Here is a 19,082-nt window from a genome sequence, read left to right on the forward strand (position 1 = left end):
TTTCCTCCGATGATCCCGAACAAATCTTCATTCTAAATACACCCAAGCGGACCCTGGTCCAGGACCAGGAACCGCACTCAAACCCATCTTTCGAAGATGGGATCCGGTCCTGACCAATGAACTGTTCCAGTCTGAATACGCCCCTAGATACACCAGCTTTAAATCAGGCTTAACTAAAATTGGCAAAAACAAAATGTATTTTTGGGACAAACATCTGACGGGAAATCCCTCCTGAACATGATGATGATTGTTTTAGGGAGAGTTCCCAGAACTATCGATAGTCGCCTACCAGTGGTGGCTACTGGTCTGTCAGAGAGGGGGGAGCTCATTTTCGGCCTACATCATAAAATTGTTTATTTTGAAAAATCAAGCAATTTCCCCAAGCAAATATCAAAGAAATAGGTTGCAGCAGTTTTTATTTCGACTGAACTTGAGAAATCCGCGATGGGACTGAGCGCGAATAGCTTCATGGATTCCTTATAGTACAGAATCGCTGTCAGTCAAATGGAGATGTAGTCTTTCGACAGACCCTCCAATCATCACGCAGAAGCTCGGAGTCCGGGCCAGCCCACTCCCCATTCACCCCCAGAGACGCTGACCATCCGTGGGCGGGACATAATTGCAGCGTTTATCCAATGACCGTCTAGTTTCAAAGCGCTGAAAAAAAACGTTCAAAGCAGCCCCATTGAAGTCGATGGACACTGGGCTTCTATAGGGAAATGCACTGTGATGCTGCAGGAATGTATGAGAAGGAAATCGAGTCAGCCGACCTGCTACATGTAACTGATTCTGAACGAACTCGTCTTTGAGATGAATGTTTTCTAACGCATTTTTAGTCAATAAAATGTTAATACAATAGTACATATTTGACCATTAATTTTGTGACATTATAAGGGAAGCCGAGCTTCCCTTGCAGTCTTAAAGAAATCGCCACTGTCGCCTGGGTGTTTATCTGGTCATTATACAAGGCAGTTAAGTTGGGGACACACAAAGGGCGTTTATCCCTTTCAGCACCTTTTCATTTCTTAGCCTGCAGATCAACTTTAGGTCCAGTATAATGAGTTTCAGAAGTAAAACATTTAGTATCATCAGACTTCCTGTCTGTTTAACCCTATTTTTGGACAATGACACACTGCTGCGTTGTGATTTTAGGATGCTTTCTAAATGTACACAGTGGAAAACAGCATGATGAAAAACGTGTTAGGGTTAGGAATAGGATATATTAAAGCAAAAATTGTTCATGTAAAATATACAAATAATGCTTTTTGGTGAAGCCATCTTTTCTTTGACGTTGTTTAAAAAAGGCAATCATGATCAAAAATAATAAATAATAAAGAAAGAACATCTTTGATTTTTTTAAGAGAAAATTACTTTGAGGTATGAATACTTTGCCTCAAAAATAAAATTACTAAAAACGTATTTTTATTCCCCCCACATATAAATGACAGAAAAAGATTTTTTTCTTGATCTGCCTTTAAAAGTGAAAATCCTTTATGTTCACATTTTTTGATTTTCAATGAAAGTTACTTCTTTAGAACTTCAACTTCAGCCCATTTTTTCTTTTATTCTTTTTAGAGTTTCACTGACATTTCACCAAAAAGAAGGGAACCAGGGCTGCAAAGTGGAGCAGTGGCTAGCACCTCTCAGCATGAAGGGTCTAGTTCAAATCCCAACTGGGACCTTTTCTGTGTGGAGAGTGCATGTTCTCCAGACACTCATACTTCCTTCCACAGTAAAAAAAAACATGATTCATGGCTCAATTGGTGTCTCTATGTTGGTGTGCATGTGCGGGGCTGCAACAAACTGGCGACCCGTTGAGGATGTACCCCGCCTTCACCCAACAGTAGCTGGATTGGCTCCTGTTGGACCATGTTGGACGTGATGCGACCTTCATGTTCAAGCACATGGTGACCCTTATCACACCGCTTAGGGTCGAAGAGGTCTGTTGAAGCTGCTGCAGGTCATCAGTCCATCACAGGACCACACAGAGGCAAACAAGCACACATGCTGACACCCACCCCAAAGTAAATTTGTTTAAATCTTTCTTCATAAATAGTTGAACATTTTCAAAGAGGAACATCAATGTTTACAGTGCATTATTTCGCACATAAATACCATTTAAACTAAAGATCCTAAAATCCAAACAACCTTCAACTGAGATTTCTTGCATTTATTTTTGTCCCTATCCTGTTATCTTCTGTGTATTAGCAGAAGACCGTTAAACAGCTGTGGGCAGGTAAACAGCTGATTGACACGCAGGCTGACAAACACACCAGTGTGTCTTCAGACTCAACACAGACGCTAATGTGTGCCCGGGCAGTCGCTGATGTGCATGACAGACCAGGACATACGCACAAATTTACCCCCGATGCTAGGGCTAATCTGTATAATCGGCAGTCCAAATCTTTGATTCCACACTGGGAACAGAGTTTAAACTGCAGGTTGGTTAAAAAAAGAGCTCCCTAACTGCTGTGCACGCCTGCCAAAAAACCCCATAACTGTTATGTGTCGCAGCCATAACACTCCCACTGAGCTTCCTGTGTGAGGGGAACAGGCCAAAAGTGATGTGGATCTTCTTTCTTCATCTAGCAGAAGCACATAGCATTAAAAAAGTACCTTCTACAAAGAGATTAAACCACAGTCACTTGAGTGGGATGTGTTTAAGTACATTGATCGCTTCATTTTTGTCTGTGCAGAGCTCGGGTGGAGTCTGCTTCTTTGAAGGGGATCCAGCTGGCTCTGCTAAACCAAGCACATTATTTTATTTTCCAAGCAAAGGATTTTGGGATCAATCAGTGGAGGAATTTTGTCAATAATGCCGTTTGAAACATGTCTCTACAACTGAGCGGTGTGTACCAGAGTACCTGTATCTTTTACTAAAGGTTTTTCTACTTTTTGTTTGTTTGTTTGAATGATTTACTCCTCCCCTTAAAAGCTTGCGTTTTTGTAACCTGCAGCAGAAAACCCACAAAGCATGTCATGAAGTAAAAACTAAGACAGGAACATGCAGAACAATGTGATTTATTATTGCACAGCACAGATTAATCTACAACAAGATATGGGAAGGTTTAAAGAAAAGAAAAAAAATCAGAATACATCAGAGAGTTTAGCATCAAAAGGCATGAACGTTAAAAAATAATGCTGCAGTTTTTAAATGTGTCAGAATTAACCCATCAATTGGCATTTTCTGATCATCTATTGTGATTCAGAGAGCTAAATATTTTAATCATTTAAGGATAAGGGATCTGAAGGGTGAAAGTAAAAATAAAGTGATGAAAATATTTGCCCGTTAAAGGTAGAGAGACAAGACTGAAAGGAAAAAATCGAAATGGACGTTATACTTATGAATGTAAACGGTTTTATTTTAAACAAAGCCAATTGTCATGTAATGGGTATAACAAATAACACCATTTCAAGAAAAAAAGACTTTAAAAAAAGCCACACCCACTTCTTGTTGCGTGCAAACCATTGACTGTATATGGGAACTGGACTGTGTGACTCCGCCCACTTAAAGTTCCAAACAGGAAGTACCCGCTGGCTCCAAGAAACCAAAATCCCTTGGGCTTCTTATGAGAAATATGCAGTTAATACTCAGTCATTCTATTTTTCAGAATAACCCTTTGATACCTTTCTTTTAACATGTTCTTGCTCATTTTTTTATTATATTTTTATTGTAGTGCAAGTTATTCAAGCCATGAACTGACCAATCAGATTTCTCAATAAAAGTAGATGGTCTCACATCATTCAAAGCATTTGACAGATTCTTCCGAGCCTGGTTTCAAGTAGTAGCAGCAAGTTCACTTCTTATTGGCTAGAGTGGTTGTCATGGAAACAATGACTCCAATTGGCTTGAACCAGCCACTGCTTACTGACAACTTCTGGCTCCAACATGGCAGCATCCCCATTGCGAAAAAATGGCGACTAAATTAGTTTCATTATATTGGAGTCGAAAGTAAGCCCTTTTCTATGGGTGACGTCACACCCACTCTGTCCAGTTCTCACATACAGTCAATGGCCTAGCTCATGATAGTCACCATGAGTTTGTCCATCTGTTGTTTCTTTCTTAAATTAATATCACAAACTACTGAAAATCCTACTAATACTTTTACTAAACAGTGTTTGTAGATATGGCATATGTTCTAAAACGACTTGCATAGTGCAAATGAGTTTGATATATTATCTATGAGGGAATTCTATTTATGACTATTATACTCAAACAGACAAGTAAACATATTTAAACAGATGCGTGTTTTCCATTTTTTCTTAAAAATGTACCTCGGTTTGACAGATACATTTATATGCATATGAATGACTCCTAACAGTTTATTTTTATTAGTTTATCCCCTCATTTAAGCACAACTGTTAGTAGAAGGACAGATGATAGAAATTTGCGTACCTGCTGCGTGGCGTCGCCATTAACCATGTGAGGCATGAGAGGAACCTCCCCGTTCAGGAGGGGAGGGGGAGGCAAGTCCAGTGGAATCTGGTCTGTCATCATCATTGTGACGTACATTCATGGAGAAATTCACTGAACTGTCCTACCTGGAAAACAGACGGAAGTATTGGTCACTGAGGAATTCATTTTGTTTAGTTAATCTATGTAAAATCTATGTGAAATAAAGTGAACCTGCAACTGACACAAAGCCAGTATAGATCCATCTCTATTTCCTAAAATGTTTAACTGTCCCACAATCAATTTCACATGATTATGTACCAGAAAATATGCAGAAAATAAGAGGGTTTACTGTGCAGTCTAGTCACAGCAAAATCTATTTTACACTTCATAAGAGCATGAAAACCACTTTGCATTGTTATGGAGCTCCTATCGAATGTGCTTGCTTCCAGTTTTGCTGTAATTCAGTTTTCACCCAAGATTTAGATCCATTTATATCAAATCCAAGACATATTTCTGCTGAAACATTCTGTGAAAAAGTTCAAGAGAAAAGATTTATTAACAGTGCTGTTGAATAATGCAAACACAGAGAGACCAATTCTTTATGGAGAGCTAAAGATGCAGTTGATTCCAGATTTTTCCAGGATTATCTGGGGTGCACCTCGTTTTCTATTATTTTGAACTGATACCGAAAATCTAACTTGCCACACCATGATTTAAAAGAAAACAGATGAAAGGGGAAAATTCAGATCAAAGATGTACACCATCTTCAATACATGAATATGAGGAATATTCTGCCTTTAAAACCAGCAAAAACTGAGGAGTGGATAAGAAATGAAAGAAAGGAAGTTATAATTTATAACCAACTAGTGATGAGTGCATGGGCTGCTTGGTTTGGGACTGCTGCACAGAAGCAGACGGGAATTATTGTAAAGAGAAATTGACTGCATTTTAGTTTGGCCTTCCTGATCTTGGGAGGCCGTAGAGAGCAGCTTTACAGCACAAAGGCACATTCACAAAACAGTATTGGGTATAAGTGATGCCTTTTCTCCATTATTCAAACACATCACACATTAGGCGCCCTTAAGTCCAAGAATCCTACCGCCAACTGGAGCCCTACCTCTCCAATTTCTGAACCGTCCCCCTTTCCCAGTCATCATGAGTCCCCTCTGAAGCAAGGACTACTGGAAAATTCATTCACATTTGTCTAAATGAACCCACTTCACCCTGAGAATACTGTGCCATGACCCAGCATTTTTGTTATAAAGAAAAAAATCGGCTGTCGTGTTCTCAAGCATTTTTCAATCAATTCTCATCTACTGTGGATTTCAAATGAGATGTTTTGCATCGGCATTATGTCGAAGACCTTCTGTGACCGATCACTCCTTTTCCTTTGGGACTCATGTTTCCAGTTCTAGGTCAAAGGCAGCGGAAGCATCATGGCAGCTGTCCAACACTAGCACCGTCATCTTCTGTGCTCAGATGTCTGTGATCAAACACTTCTCAAGTCTTGCAAGTAGTTGACAACCAGAACCTTGGACTGGTCCTTTGGACCGAGTGGTTTAATGAATACTCTGCAGCGTCAAGTGTTTTGAATTTTATTTTGCCGCTTGAGAATCACATGGTCAGATGGTCATTCAAATAAACTGCAGATCCTTTCAGATTTTTTCTTTTCTTCATTAGAGCTAGCTTGTGATTTTGATTCACACCTGATGATTGCTGGTTTATCCATCTCCTTTCTTCTGGGTAGCTGGTGGCAGGTCTCGATGGTATTTAAGTTTAAGGAAATCCCGTTAGACTTGAAAAACAATTCCATTTGGTGTGTAACCGACTCACCATTGCTCTCAACAAGATCAGAAACATTGAAGTTCCCATTAGCATAGGATCCAGAAGCACTAGCCTCTGCCCAGGGTTGGATCTGTAATCCAGAAAGGATCACGTTCTTCATCTTGGCTTGTTCCAACTCATCCACTCGTTTCTCCAGAATGCTAACCCTGATGTCTCGTTGTTCCTTCTGACTCTTCTAATCTCCTCATCCAGTTCAAAACGTGGTCTGGTCGGGTCTTTGAGCGCTTTTCTGATGTCTTCGTTGTCACTTGTCGCTTGATTTTTTTCTTCAGGTTGGTGTCACTTCTGCTGTCTGATTGACAGCAATCCTTCTGATTTTAACATAGTTTGTAAGTTCTCTGTGCTGTAATGTCTGCAGACGGTGTTTGTCAAGGTTCTTGTCCTTCTGCAGCGGTTATCAGTGTAGCTGAATATCATGAGGTCAAGTTGTCTGCAGGTCAGAACTCTCTGCGCAAAGAAAATGCAGTAATAAATATGAGAATCAAATATCATTTCAAGAAAATCATGGCACCTGGGATCTGCGCTCTCTCTAAAAGTTAACAGGGATCCTGATTTTCAGCAGAGTTCTGACCTGCTGACCTCCACGAATTCAGCTAGACTGATATGACCTGCAGAAAAACAAGGACCATGACAAACACTGTCTGGAGACATTACAGCACAGAGAACTTAGAAACTCTGTTGAAACCAGAAGGATAGCTGTCAATCAGACAGCAGAAAAAGGGATTAAATAAATAATAAATACATTTCACGTTTTTTAATCATCCTGTTTTATGTCGATATTTTTTCTAATAACATAATTTGCCCATGTTTTTGTCACTTGATCTGCATATGTTATTATGACTTTTGAAATGATGTTATGTCTATTTACATAGTCTTTATGTACTTCAGCTTTGTCATGTGATTTATTGACACTTGGTAACCAATTACCTGAATCTGTATTGGTAAAGTAAGAATGACTGATCAGAAGTTAAGAACCAGATAATGATAAGTTAGGGAAGGGTGATTGATTATATTTAGCGGAAATAATTTAACCATTTACTAATATATTTTAAGGTATGTGTATTTTGCAGTTTTTATGACTAATGTTTGACATATCTTTCAATAGATTTCAATTTCTGTTGTTTGTCTTTTATATAAATTTTGCTTTGATTGCTTGAAATAAAGCATTTCCAATCCAATCCTGTCATCTGTGCGATGTGCAGACTAAGTGGAAACTAAATCTGGACGTGGCTTTTCTTCTTGCATAATAAAAGAGTAAAACCAAAAAGCATAACCATGAGAAGAAAAATTAGAAAACCACAGAGAATGTCATTCATCTTAAGTGGAAAATAACACGGCATCACCTCAGTGGCTGCGGGGCAAGATTACAAAGAAACCCAGGCGACATGCGTCTGCTGTGCACGTGGTCCTCATCAGGGCTGCTCACAACTTCATGATCAAAGTGGATGCGTTTACAGATACAAACACGAAAGACCACATAGATCAACACAACTAAACTGATGGGACTGATGCATCGCAGCAGCATGTGCCGTCTCCTGAAGGCGATACAAACACGGATAAACCAAGAGGTCGAGCCAAAAGAGCTCGCACACCAGTATTCACGTAACACGACATCTGTGCCAGATGAAGATTACCCAATGACGTTGGTGTTCGAATTCAATGCTGCTGGGAGGAACAACCACTAAAGAGCTTTCGACAAATGGCTGCAAGCTTATATTGGTAAACACATGAGCGCAGCATAGAGTTTGTATGTGTTAAGGATTTCCTGTAATCTGGGTAAGTGGAAAGAAAGCCATTCGATATCCGCCAGACAAAACACAGCACATGAAGATGTGCACGCATGTGGAGCTTTCTTCCAGAACCAGCTGTGGGTCGTTGTTTTTTGTTTCTTTCAGCTGGTTCTCTTCAGGTACCAAAAAGGTCACTTGAAGGGTTAGTGGATCATACAGCCGGAGCTCGTGCAGCTGCTTAGTAAATACACACTTGCATCATCTTTTCAACGTCTTTTAGGGTTTTTCAATCATCGCCTTCTTTCATTCCTTGACTTTGTTCCTGCTCCCAATCTGAGCCCCGTTCCCAGCTCAGCCTGGCCATCCAGCCTTGAACACACACACACACACACACACACACACACACACACACACACACACACACATCCAGGACACATCGCAGACTAATGGCAACACCACTGTCAGCTCTGCCAGGAAAGAGAGATGGAGAAGAAAGCAGAAAGGAATAAGTAACTCAAGATGACAGTGTGAATAGGAAAGAAGGAAGTCAGCGTTTTCTTCCAAGAACCCAATGTTCATGTAATAGTTTTGTGCATTGAAAGCAAACTGAAAATTACATACAATTACATTATTCTGACATTCAGCTTGCAAGAAATCAGAATCTTTATTCATTTCTGTGGATTATTTATCAGTCATTAAAGATATTTGACCAGGTTTGAATATGTTTGAACGTCTATTTACACAAAACTTTTTCAAGCTTTGCTTAAAATCAGCAGTCGAGAATCTTTGGTCTCATTGAGAGCTAGGATCTAGAAATAAAAAAATTATTATTAAATGATTGAAAATCCTTTTGCACCATAGCCCTACTGTTGACAGTAGAAAAACTAAAATAAAAACTCAATTTACACCAAAAATTTGGGTTCAATTTTAAGGATGTTATCTTAAAGTTCAATAAAAGTTGACAAGTTAGACTGTCATTCATTGATCTATTATCTATTATTTAAGAATAAGTGCTAGTATTAGATTTCATGAGGATTTATTAGGATGGGAAAGCTTGTACTAAGATTATATTCTTATTTTGTTCACATTTTGCTCTAAAATGAGTAAATGACACATATTAGTTCCACTTTTATTACGGTAATTTAAAAGTTAAAACAGAAAGACGTTCAGTAAAAACATTTTTTTTTTACCACTTTTGAACTTTTTAGGCAGAAAAATCTTGAGTACAGAATTCATTCAAAAGTCCACGTTCCTGTTTTTGATCTAAACCCGCTGTACCTGGTGACAAAGGTCTTTTAAAAATGAAAGAATTTCAGCAAAATTACCCTTTTGAACAGTTTTTTGTCCCTTTAATTAAAATCAACTACAATTAGGTACATAAAAAATATAAACCATTTGCTTAGAACTAGCAAAAATTACTTTATTAGCTTTACTTTATTAGCCTATAATACATTCATTTTGAATCATTCTAACAGATTTCTCTCATTTTCCCTTTTTGAATGTTTGTGTAGAACTTCTTGTTACTAGATTTGGTTACATTTTCACAAGATGTCTTGTAAAAATGACTATTTGCGTGAACAGATGCAACTACTTCTACTACGGTACTTTCCTTACTACTAACTATGGAGTTTCCTACTTCACTACTAGTTCTCCCTGGGTTTACTACTAGTACTTTAAGTTACTTTTGCATTACTTCCTTCTTATGATTAGTGTTCTTTTAGGCTACCTCTTTTCGCAGCAAATAGGATCTTGGACACATCCAACATGGTCAAACTGATTTGATCACAATAAAACAAAATGTCTTTATGCAAACTGGTTACTAACCTAAGGTCAAAGGCTTCGATCCCTGCTGTACCAAAGATTTTTTGATGAGTTGCCATGTTTTACTTTTACTATTTTTTAATACATTAGACTCTGATAACATTTAAAGTGATAATTTTTTTGCGTAATAACTGAGTATACTTGACAGATGTGTAGGGCCTTTTGTAAGCCTTTGTTCAGTAGCTGAAACTCTAAACTCTATAAAAGTTGCTGAATTCTGTACTAAAATGGAATTTTAGTAGTACAGGTAGATTTTGAATGATTATTTCCAAAAAATTAGCAGGAAGGGTTGACTGTTATAAGATAAACTAAGATGGTACTTTGTTTATTCCATCAGAGGGAATTTGTACGTTTACAGCAGCTCTACATAGAGGAACAATTTGCATATTACGTACTAATGTTAGGAGAGTGAGATGTTAAAAAACAGTTAAAAAACTGTCTGCAAGGATACATTAAACTAATCCCCTCTGACTAAAAGGTTTAATGTTAAACACATGGGATTAATATTTTAGGCGTTGGTCTTCAATGACTTTATACATATAAACACTACCTAGTTTTCAGGAAGACATATTTTCATTGGAAGGGCAAGATAGTAGCGTTTATGGTTAAAAATTGATTTCATGTAACATAATGGCATCTTCCCTTCAAATTAAAAACAAGGTTTAGCTGCAACCCACAGGAACTGAATTGTGAAATTACAGTGCATGTCTCCGCTACGCTGAAAACTGCTTTGTTGATTTTGTAACTCTATGCCTATAGATGCAATTCCACTTGCAGCAGCTGTTGGGAGCATGTTTCCCACAGGATGCAGCGCACAGAACTGGACATTTTATGCATCAATGAATGAATAGGAAGGTTTGTTTTACAGAGGGATCTTAACCACATGTTATCTGCCGATGACAGCTTCAGAAACACTCCCAAACTAGAGAGGGGTTTCTGATGTCTGGTGGAATGTTGGATGGATAAGGAGAAAATATTCAATTGAAAAATGTGTTGCTGAGGCTAGACAAGAATCAACTACTTGTCTGTGTATGAATCTTGTGTGTGTGTGGAGGAGCCTGTGTGGTGTTGGCATGATACACGTGTCTGTCTTTAAACAAAACGCCTCGTATACGAATGGAAACTCTGATATAAAAGATCTATAGAGTAAAGCTCACAGAAAAGAGCTTCACACAAATTCAACAGTAGTTCTGAGCTAATAAAACGACAGTCCTTACTCGTGCACACGCCCATTGACTCCAGTTTGTCCATCCTGATGAAGTCTAATGGACATTCACAAGCACCTACCAGACTGTCTGACTTACTTCCAGAGAAATACAAACAAAGACAGACACAGATATATGCAACCTCCTGACTGTCATAAAACCCAGAAATGACCTGCTTAACAACTAAACGTAGCTCTGTGTTTTACGATTTTACAAAATAAGACTTTCTTTTTCTTTCTTTTTTTTTGTCAATATTAGGCAGGGTCATCAGACCAAAGAGGCTGGAAACCTTCCTGGACAGGTTACTAGTCACAACAAATAAGAAGTGCCGGCTGGGTTTTAAAGCAGACTCTTTCTTAGACTGAGGCAGTCATTTATAGAAAGAGAAAGGGACGGGGTGTTAAAATCTACTCCTCACATGATTCCATGGAGATTGTTGCTGCATTCAACACCTCCTTCGTCATTCCTACTTTTCTCTTTTTTTAGCAAAAAGTAGTACACTTGAAGTCTATTTTACTAGGTATCCTTGAGTATAAGCATATTAAGTCTGCTATAGACCATGTAAATGTAGTCTAGGAAGTATACTAACTGAATACTACTTCAAACTACATTAGAACATTTCAGGTTTACAATAACTTATAAAAAAAAACTTTACTTCAAGTACTACCTTTTGCTGAGGGCAGCTAGAGCCTCTGTGGTACAGGACGACATAAAAATACAATTTTACTTGGAGAATAAATGAAAACTTTCAGGATTCACATTATTTGAAATTATGGAATTTGACCCAAAAGACGGACATAGATTAACCTCATCTATGAATCCAGAATGAAATTCACCATCAAAAACTCCATCAAAACCATCAAACAGTTTCGGACTGAAACGCCTCAAATTCCAAGCATATTATCTGCTTACCTTAGCAAAAAGTAGGACACAAAGATACTTGAATAAAATTATAGCAAGTATACAATATACCATGTAGTTTAGGAAGTATAAAGAATACCTCTTCAGATTGAATTGGAACATTTTAATTTTACATTGTATAAATAGTATACTATATAAAGTCAACTTTAAGCATAGCACCTCATTTATGGTATGGACTACGTATACTTGTAGTACATTTACAGAGACTAATTTTTGATAAAGATAACTAAAAACAGGTAAATATAGCCTTAGCAAAAAGTAGTCTATTTAAGTTTATTATAAGTATATTTTAATTATACTAAAAGTGACGCTTGAAATTTACTTTTTATTTACTATCTGTATATTATAAACTTAAAATGTTCCAATTTAGTCCGAAGTAGTATTCAGTTGGTATACTTCCTACAGACTTGCTATACTTATACTCAAGTATGCAGTACTTAATAAAATAAACTTTAAGTGTACCACTTTTTGCTAAGGGCATGTATCTAAAAACATCTTATACTATTTTGCATAACAATGTGTAGATTTCCAAATCAGTTTTTTGCATTTGATAACTAAATAAAACCATAATATCCCAAGTAAAATCTGTACAAGTCCATGTAAAGTGCTCAAACTTGAGCAGTGTCAAAAACGACTTTAAGTTTCTAACACATCAAGAGAAACTTCAAACCCAAAACTTATTTTAATCTTTTTTTCCCTTTTGTGAGTTTCAATATGCAACTGTTTTCATTTTCTTTTTTTTGTCTGAGGCTGGGGCTTTTATCTTTTAAGGTTTTGTTTGTGATAAAACAGAAAAGAGAAACAATAAGGAGATAATTGGAGAAGTGAAACTGAATCTCACTTGACAGGGTTTGTTTATGTGTTTCGCTGTTGTGATTCTGGAACTCGCCTCTCAGCAACGGCAGTGACAAACCAGCGAGATAATATAGGAAAATTATCAATATGCCAAACATAGGGCAAATGCAGCTTCTATGGACATGGAATGGATCAGAAAAGGACATTTGATCAGATGGAAAATGTCATTGAAGTTTATTATTTTCATTCTAATGTGACAGGATAGAAAGATTGAAGATAAAGAGATAAATGGAGGTGAAGGTGTCTTCTTTCCTGTACTGGGTGTGTTGAGCTGATCGGAATGCTACAAGGTGTCTGTATCAGAGCTGCCTGAATGACTTTTCTCCACAGAGCGTGCACACAAACTGACACCAATAAAACACAAAGCACGTCCGAGCTTCAGTCGTTTTAATCTCTTTGTACCAGCAGACATCGTCAGCGCACGCTGGCATTAAAGACACACAGATACATTGACGTGCCAATTTTCAGGTGCGTGTTTTATAGGGATGACGTGCTAAATTTGGTGGGAAACTGCCACCAACAATGCCCCCTTTAACCCCAGCTCCACTTACAAAAAGGTATTCAGGAGGGCCCTCTCTTTCTAAAGCATCCTCTATTATCACCAGTATACCTGCACGCACACACTCAGCTGATACCTTTTTCTTCCCTGAACCAGGAGGGAGAAGAGTGCAGCAGAAAAGGGTGGATGCAGACAAAAGGAAGAAAAAAAAAGATGGAGAGGATCAGGCCGCTTAAACTGAAACACGCACAACAGGTGAAAAGATGGAACTTTTATTGGTTCCCACTGACCCTCAGCTTCCAGCACATATGCAGATCGTGCATGTGTGAAGGTGAAAACGAAGGAGACCACCAAGGAACCCATTTCTAAAGGCAGCAGTAAAAAAATCGGAAACAAAATTGTTCTTGAATTCGGCATTTGGCCCTGCACATGTGCACACATATCACTGGTAGAGTGTCTTCATGAGTGCACGCCTCAGCGTGAGCGTACGGCTGAGGTCTTCCTGCCCTGTAATTGCCGTAATGATATGTCATCCACGAAGGAGAACTTAAAGCAGGGTGGGGTGGAATGCAGTGGACACGTACCAGCACACACACACGTGCTCCAAGTTAAACCCAAAGAAGATCCTCATCGAACCACAGAAAAGCTCACAACACATTTCCCTCCAGATGAAAAGCAGCGAACCACCCCAAAAAGAAAACAGCAACAGCACCGACAAATTTAAGACGCATTTACTGAGACACTTTCAATAATTTTTATCCAATCTCACTTATGAGAGTCAAAGATTTATTAGAAACTACAAAAATTGATCCAGCTTCTGATTGCTCATGGATGTTTCTGTCAGAGATAAGTGGTAAAGGGCGTATACTTCTAAATCCTTTCTCAAGAGGCCCAAAGTGCTTCACTGTCACAATCCCATTCACAAAATCACACACTCTGCTGCCTAACACTAGCGCCAATCTGTAACCACCAATGTGGAGTTCAATTTCTTGCCCAAAGAAAATTTAACACATTATGGGTACCAAACCTGCAGTCCTCTGATCAGAGGTTGACCGCTCTATCCCTGAATAAATTACCAACCACGATTGCGTTGGCAGAATGTTTTCATGCATTTCGACACTGACAGGTAAACCTGGCAGAGAGCAGCTGCTTTATTCTATTTATTAGTAACAAATCTCTGCTTCTAGGGCTGACAGCAAACATCCAAAACATCCAGCATTTCTGATAAGAACATACAAGAACATAACAGTTAGGTGCTGATTTCTGCCTCAGAAACCAAAAGTGTTGGAACATCAGAAGATTGATTTCATTTTTGTCATTTTAATTGATTTCTTCATTGTTGCGAGTATAGAGAACAGTCACCAAAGCAGAAAGACTGAAAGGGTCCTAAACCTTTGCAGTTTGCTGTCATTAAATTGTGCTAAAAGGGATGAAACACTAAGGTGGCATGAAGTCTCTGGTGTCATAATGCAATAGGTTTACTTTTCTGCTTAAAATTTGAGTTCGGCGAGGTGATTTAATCTCCAGGTTGGCCTTGGTTTTGTAGATTCATTAGGAAAAAACTGGTTTGCTTCCATTTGACCACACATCAAAACACCTGACATCATGTTAAGCAGTGATTGACAGGCTTATAGCTTAAGACATGCAGTGCTGCACGCTCACTTATCAGATTGCAGAGCATTGTTGCTTTACCTGGAACAGGCTTTGATGTTTCCACGAACTTCAGTTGGATACCAGTTGCTCTAACATCAATGCATAGTTACGTCTAGATTCTTCAAGTATGTCATGATCTTCTTCCCTAAATAAAACAGTCCCCTCTTCAGTCTTCCCATCACCTTTCTTCCATTTTTCCTGTTTCCTTGAAATGCCAAGCATTCTGTAGATCAGACAAGTCCGGACGAAGCCAGCTAAACGACAGCCTCAGCATTTTTCTCCCCCTCAGACACTCACACAAAATGAGTACCCTGAGTAAAGCCTTTCTCCTGTGTCATCCTCCCATCCGTCCATCTGCTAACCCATCCAGTCCTCTCATCAGGAAGGATTTTTAGAAGCAGGGACTGAAAATAGATGACCTAGTAACTTCAAAGTCAGGACTTGTTTGTTTGTTTTTTTTAAAAAGACTCCCTTTAAGTCTTCTCAAGCAAATGTGAAGCTAAAATTTAGAAAAATGTAACTGAATCTGTCTGTTTTTGTATACAAAAGCATGTATGTGTGAGCTTTTCCAAGGTACTCAGTTAATAGCTCAGCGACAGAGTCCAGGATTCAACTCCTGCCATCTACTTCCGGGAAACACCACGCCTTCGTTGCATTCCTGTGCCCTGTCAAAACACAGATCCACTCTCCAAGTGGCCAATGGGAAGCCACGAGCTTCCCGTTTCTGAGACATCGGGCAGAAAGAAGTAAAAAGTTGATCCCAAAGAGGCAGCGAGAAACAGCCGTCAGATAAGTACGCACGCGTTTAACAACAACAAACTGACGCACAATTAGGGTCAAACAAGAAAGGTGATGAGATAATGGAGGGGGGAAAGAATGGATTTGAAGAAGTTCCGAAAGAAATATCGGTTTTCTTGGAGAACAAAAACAGGGAGGAAATGGGATTTTGCACTCAAATCAGGAACAGTGGATGGGTTCTTCCAGGATGGACAGAGAAAGGTTAATTGGTTTAGGGAGGAAGATCACCTGCATTAAGCACAAAGCAGAAAAGAAGTGGACCAAATAGGAGAGCTTAAAAAAAAATCTGGCAGACACAGCTCTGTGGTTAGGGGAGAAACAAAATCATTTGAAGTAATCAAATCAATCCCATCACATCTGTCAGTCAACTGAGCGATCTTTTATAGCAGAGAAGGTCTGGGGAGGAGAGAAATAAAAGTTGACCAAAACTGGGGATAAGGGGGATATATGACAGGAGAAATGTGTGGAATCCTAATTATGTTATTGCTGCAGAGCAAACATTAGTCCTGCTCATCAGACTGCAGACAGTAGGTAGTGTGTGTGCGAGAGAGAAAGAGGCGAAGAGGAGGAGAAAATTGAATGAGTCTGGCAAATTAAGAGTGAAGCAAAGAGTTTAGGACACGCTCTTCACTTTTCGAGAGTGCTTTCAAGACGCTTTACGTAGCACGAGGAGCTCTGGGAGCACAGCGCTGCTACCTCCAGGAGATGCTGACGCTAACCCTCCCTCCTGCAGCTCCACAACTCTGAGTGTTTGTGTGTGTGTGTGTGTGTGTGTGTGTGTGTGTGTGTGTGTGGTTGGGCTGGGGGCCAGTAGGCAGTAAACCCACAGCAGAGGCCCTAACAGTCCAACGCTTGCCACGTAGCAGCACCACAACTCAGCAACAACGATGCAAACCGGGGGGAAAAAAAAGATGGAGTAGGAATTAATAAAAGAGAATGAGTGTGCTTTATTAGGATTGGGTTTGTGCAAACAGTCAAACAAACTGACTTTGCGATACTGAATATCTTTAGAGAAACAAGTGTTCCCAGTGTTCGTGTCTGCCAGGAAAGAAAGGCTGCTTTCTGACAGAATCTTTTCTCAAATCTAGTTCAAGAAATTGATCATTTTATGCACAAATAATGACAAAAAAAGACACGGTGGAGTACAAATCTGTAACATCTATATTACTGCATTTATCTTTTACCTCAATAACATGCTGTGTACCGCCTGTGTGTGCGCATTAACACAGAGGAAGTGGCTATTTTCCCACAATCACATGAACATGACTCATTCATTGCAGTGCTTCCAGATTTTTCTTCTCTTTTTGTCCTTCCCCCCTCCTGCTTGTATCTCTTCGCCTCGTTCGGACCCCCCTCCCCTTTCTCGTCTTGGCCCAGTGCAGTTCAAGTTTTCTCCGCTGAGCACAGAGCCCAAGGAGGATTCACAGCAATCCCCCTCCTAACACCTTTGGATCTTACGGCTCAGTCTGGCCACACGCAGGAAGGCCGGCTTTAAAGGTCAGCAGGAGAGAAAGCTGACTTGGGCTGAGCGCTGTTCACTTGTCAGACTGCATGCACACACAAAGCCAGGGAGTCGCTTTATATCGTTAACATCCTTTCAACATGACCCACACTACCTACTGTCATTTATCTTAACATCAAATGACCCACTTATTTCTACAGTTTGGATTTAGTCTGAGATAGTCCATTTTTTCAGGACAAGTAAATGGAAAATGGCATTTACTTCTCCATTCAGCCACTGATGGCGACTCCACTGCCAAACACTATGAACCCCAAGCTATATGGGTTTCAGTGTCTTCCCCGAGGACGCTGACACATGGGCAAGCAAGGCGGGAACCAAACCTGCGATCTTCCAATCAGAGGTCGGCCACTCTGTCTCTGCCCTACTGTGAAGGTGGTTATGTCATTTACTGTCCTTGGGTTTTTTTTATTCTTTGATCAATGAAAAGTAGATTTGCTTTCATAGTGCAGTGAAAAGCTCCAGAGCTTATTTGGAAGTGAAGTAACATCTACGTTCCCAGTGTTTGTCTGCTTGATTGACAGCTTTTACTCTTGCCGGTCAACGTGGACTAGGGAACAAACCAAATGTGCATATGTGACTGTGCTCCAAGAAGTGAATCAAAAACAGGAAAGGACATAGACCTTTACACAAATCAAACAAGTGCTTCTTGGGCAGCTATCGAGTTTTGCAGACATTAACAAATATGAGAGTTGGAATAAAAAGCAAGCAATTCTCAGAGCAGAATGTGCTCAAAGTCAGAGCTCTAAAAGGAAAGTCTTTGACATTCCTCCCCCGATTGAATGAGTTTGTCCTGGTCTGAAAGAGTTTGTCATGTTTCTTTAGCCAAGTTTCTGCAGGTGACCCCTCAAAACCCCATTTATCCTCCTCAAACTGACCACCTGAAGATGAACCCTACATAGTCAATCTGTACAGCTTTATGATCGTGCTCTTTAAGCATTCTTCTGCTTTGCAAGACAGCTTTGTTGGAACTAAAAAGAAGAGAAGGTCATGCAAGAAAACAACAGCAGCATATCAGTCAAAACTAAAAGCTCAACGATGTACAAGCAATCAATTCATAAAAAAACAACTCAAGGACAAAGAGAAAGTACAAATGCAGACCACTTTTAGACGGAACGCTGTGCAACCAAATGGTTTGTTGCCTTTAAAGAAAAACGTATTTCATCCCTATATATAATAATTCTATACGACTAAAAAAAATGTCTGAAAATTGCGAATGAAAATAGCTCACTGATAAATGTGCATCTTTCTATAGATTACTAAAGAAAAATCTTTTTTAAAACTTTGCAGTTTTGCAGACTTGCAAGAGACAAAGAAATGAACTTTAATGAATGAAAACTGATTTTATGAAAACAAAACTTTAAAGGAAATAAATAACCACAAGGTGGTACACTCTTCAGAGATGTTGTTTATCAATTTTCCATCTGATTAACACCAACGCCAGCCTGTTTAACATGTAAGGTAACAAAAAGTCGGTCAATAAATCACATTTCTGTCATCTGGGCCGACAGTTCGATGAAATTAGCAGGTTTGAAACTACAATTTGACTAAACTGAACTGAAAAAAACCAGCAGACTCGGTTTAGCTAGAGTCAGTTCGGGACATGTTGTCACTTCAGTGACATAGCTACCTATCATCTCCATGGCGATTTGAAGGAATACAAACATTCACGTTGTTTCTTTTCAAACAGGTCCACTGCATGGGACACCATGACAATAAACAATCGTTTTTACACTTTTCCCCATCAATACTGTGTCCTTTATTACTCTGAAATGCTTCAGGCAATGCAGCCCCTGAGCATAAATGTGATGCTTTGCCTGCCAAGGTTGGCTCTTTCAAG

At 39.2% G+C, this 19,082-nt stretch overlaps 1 protein-coding gene across 3 annotated transcripts in view; it reads right to left on the reverse strand.

Annotated features, from left to right (window-relative positions):
• fndc3b (fibronectin type III domain containing 3B) overlaps positions 1-19,082 on the reverse strand; it is a 100,454-nt gene that overhangs the window by 72,117 nt on the left and 9,255 nt on the right. For all 3 annotated transcript variants that reach the window (XM_004082165.4, XM_020713392.2, XM_011490172.2), the window contains exon 2: positions 4,397-4,542. In XM_004082165.4, coding sequence (XP_004082213.1) covers positions 4,397-4,513 — 117 coding nt within the window. In that variant the 5' untranslated portion in view covers positions 4,514-4,542. The remainder of the gene's footprint in view (positions 1-4,396; positions 4,543-19,082) is intronic.

The sequence above is a fragment of the Oryzias latipes genome, chromosome 22, assembly GCF_002234675.1.
Source record: "Oryzias latipes chromosome 22, ASM223467v1".
In the NCBI taxonomy this organism is placed as follows: Eukaryota; Metazoa; Chordata; class Actinopteri; order Beloniformes; family Adrianichthyidae; genus Oryzias; species Oryzias latipes.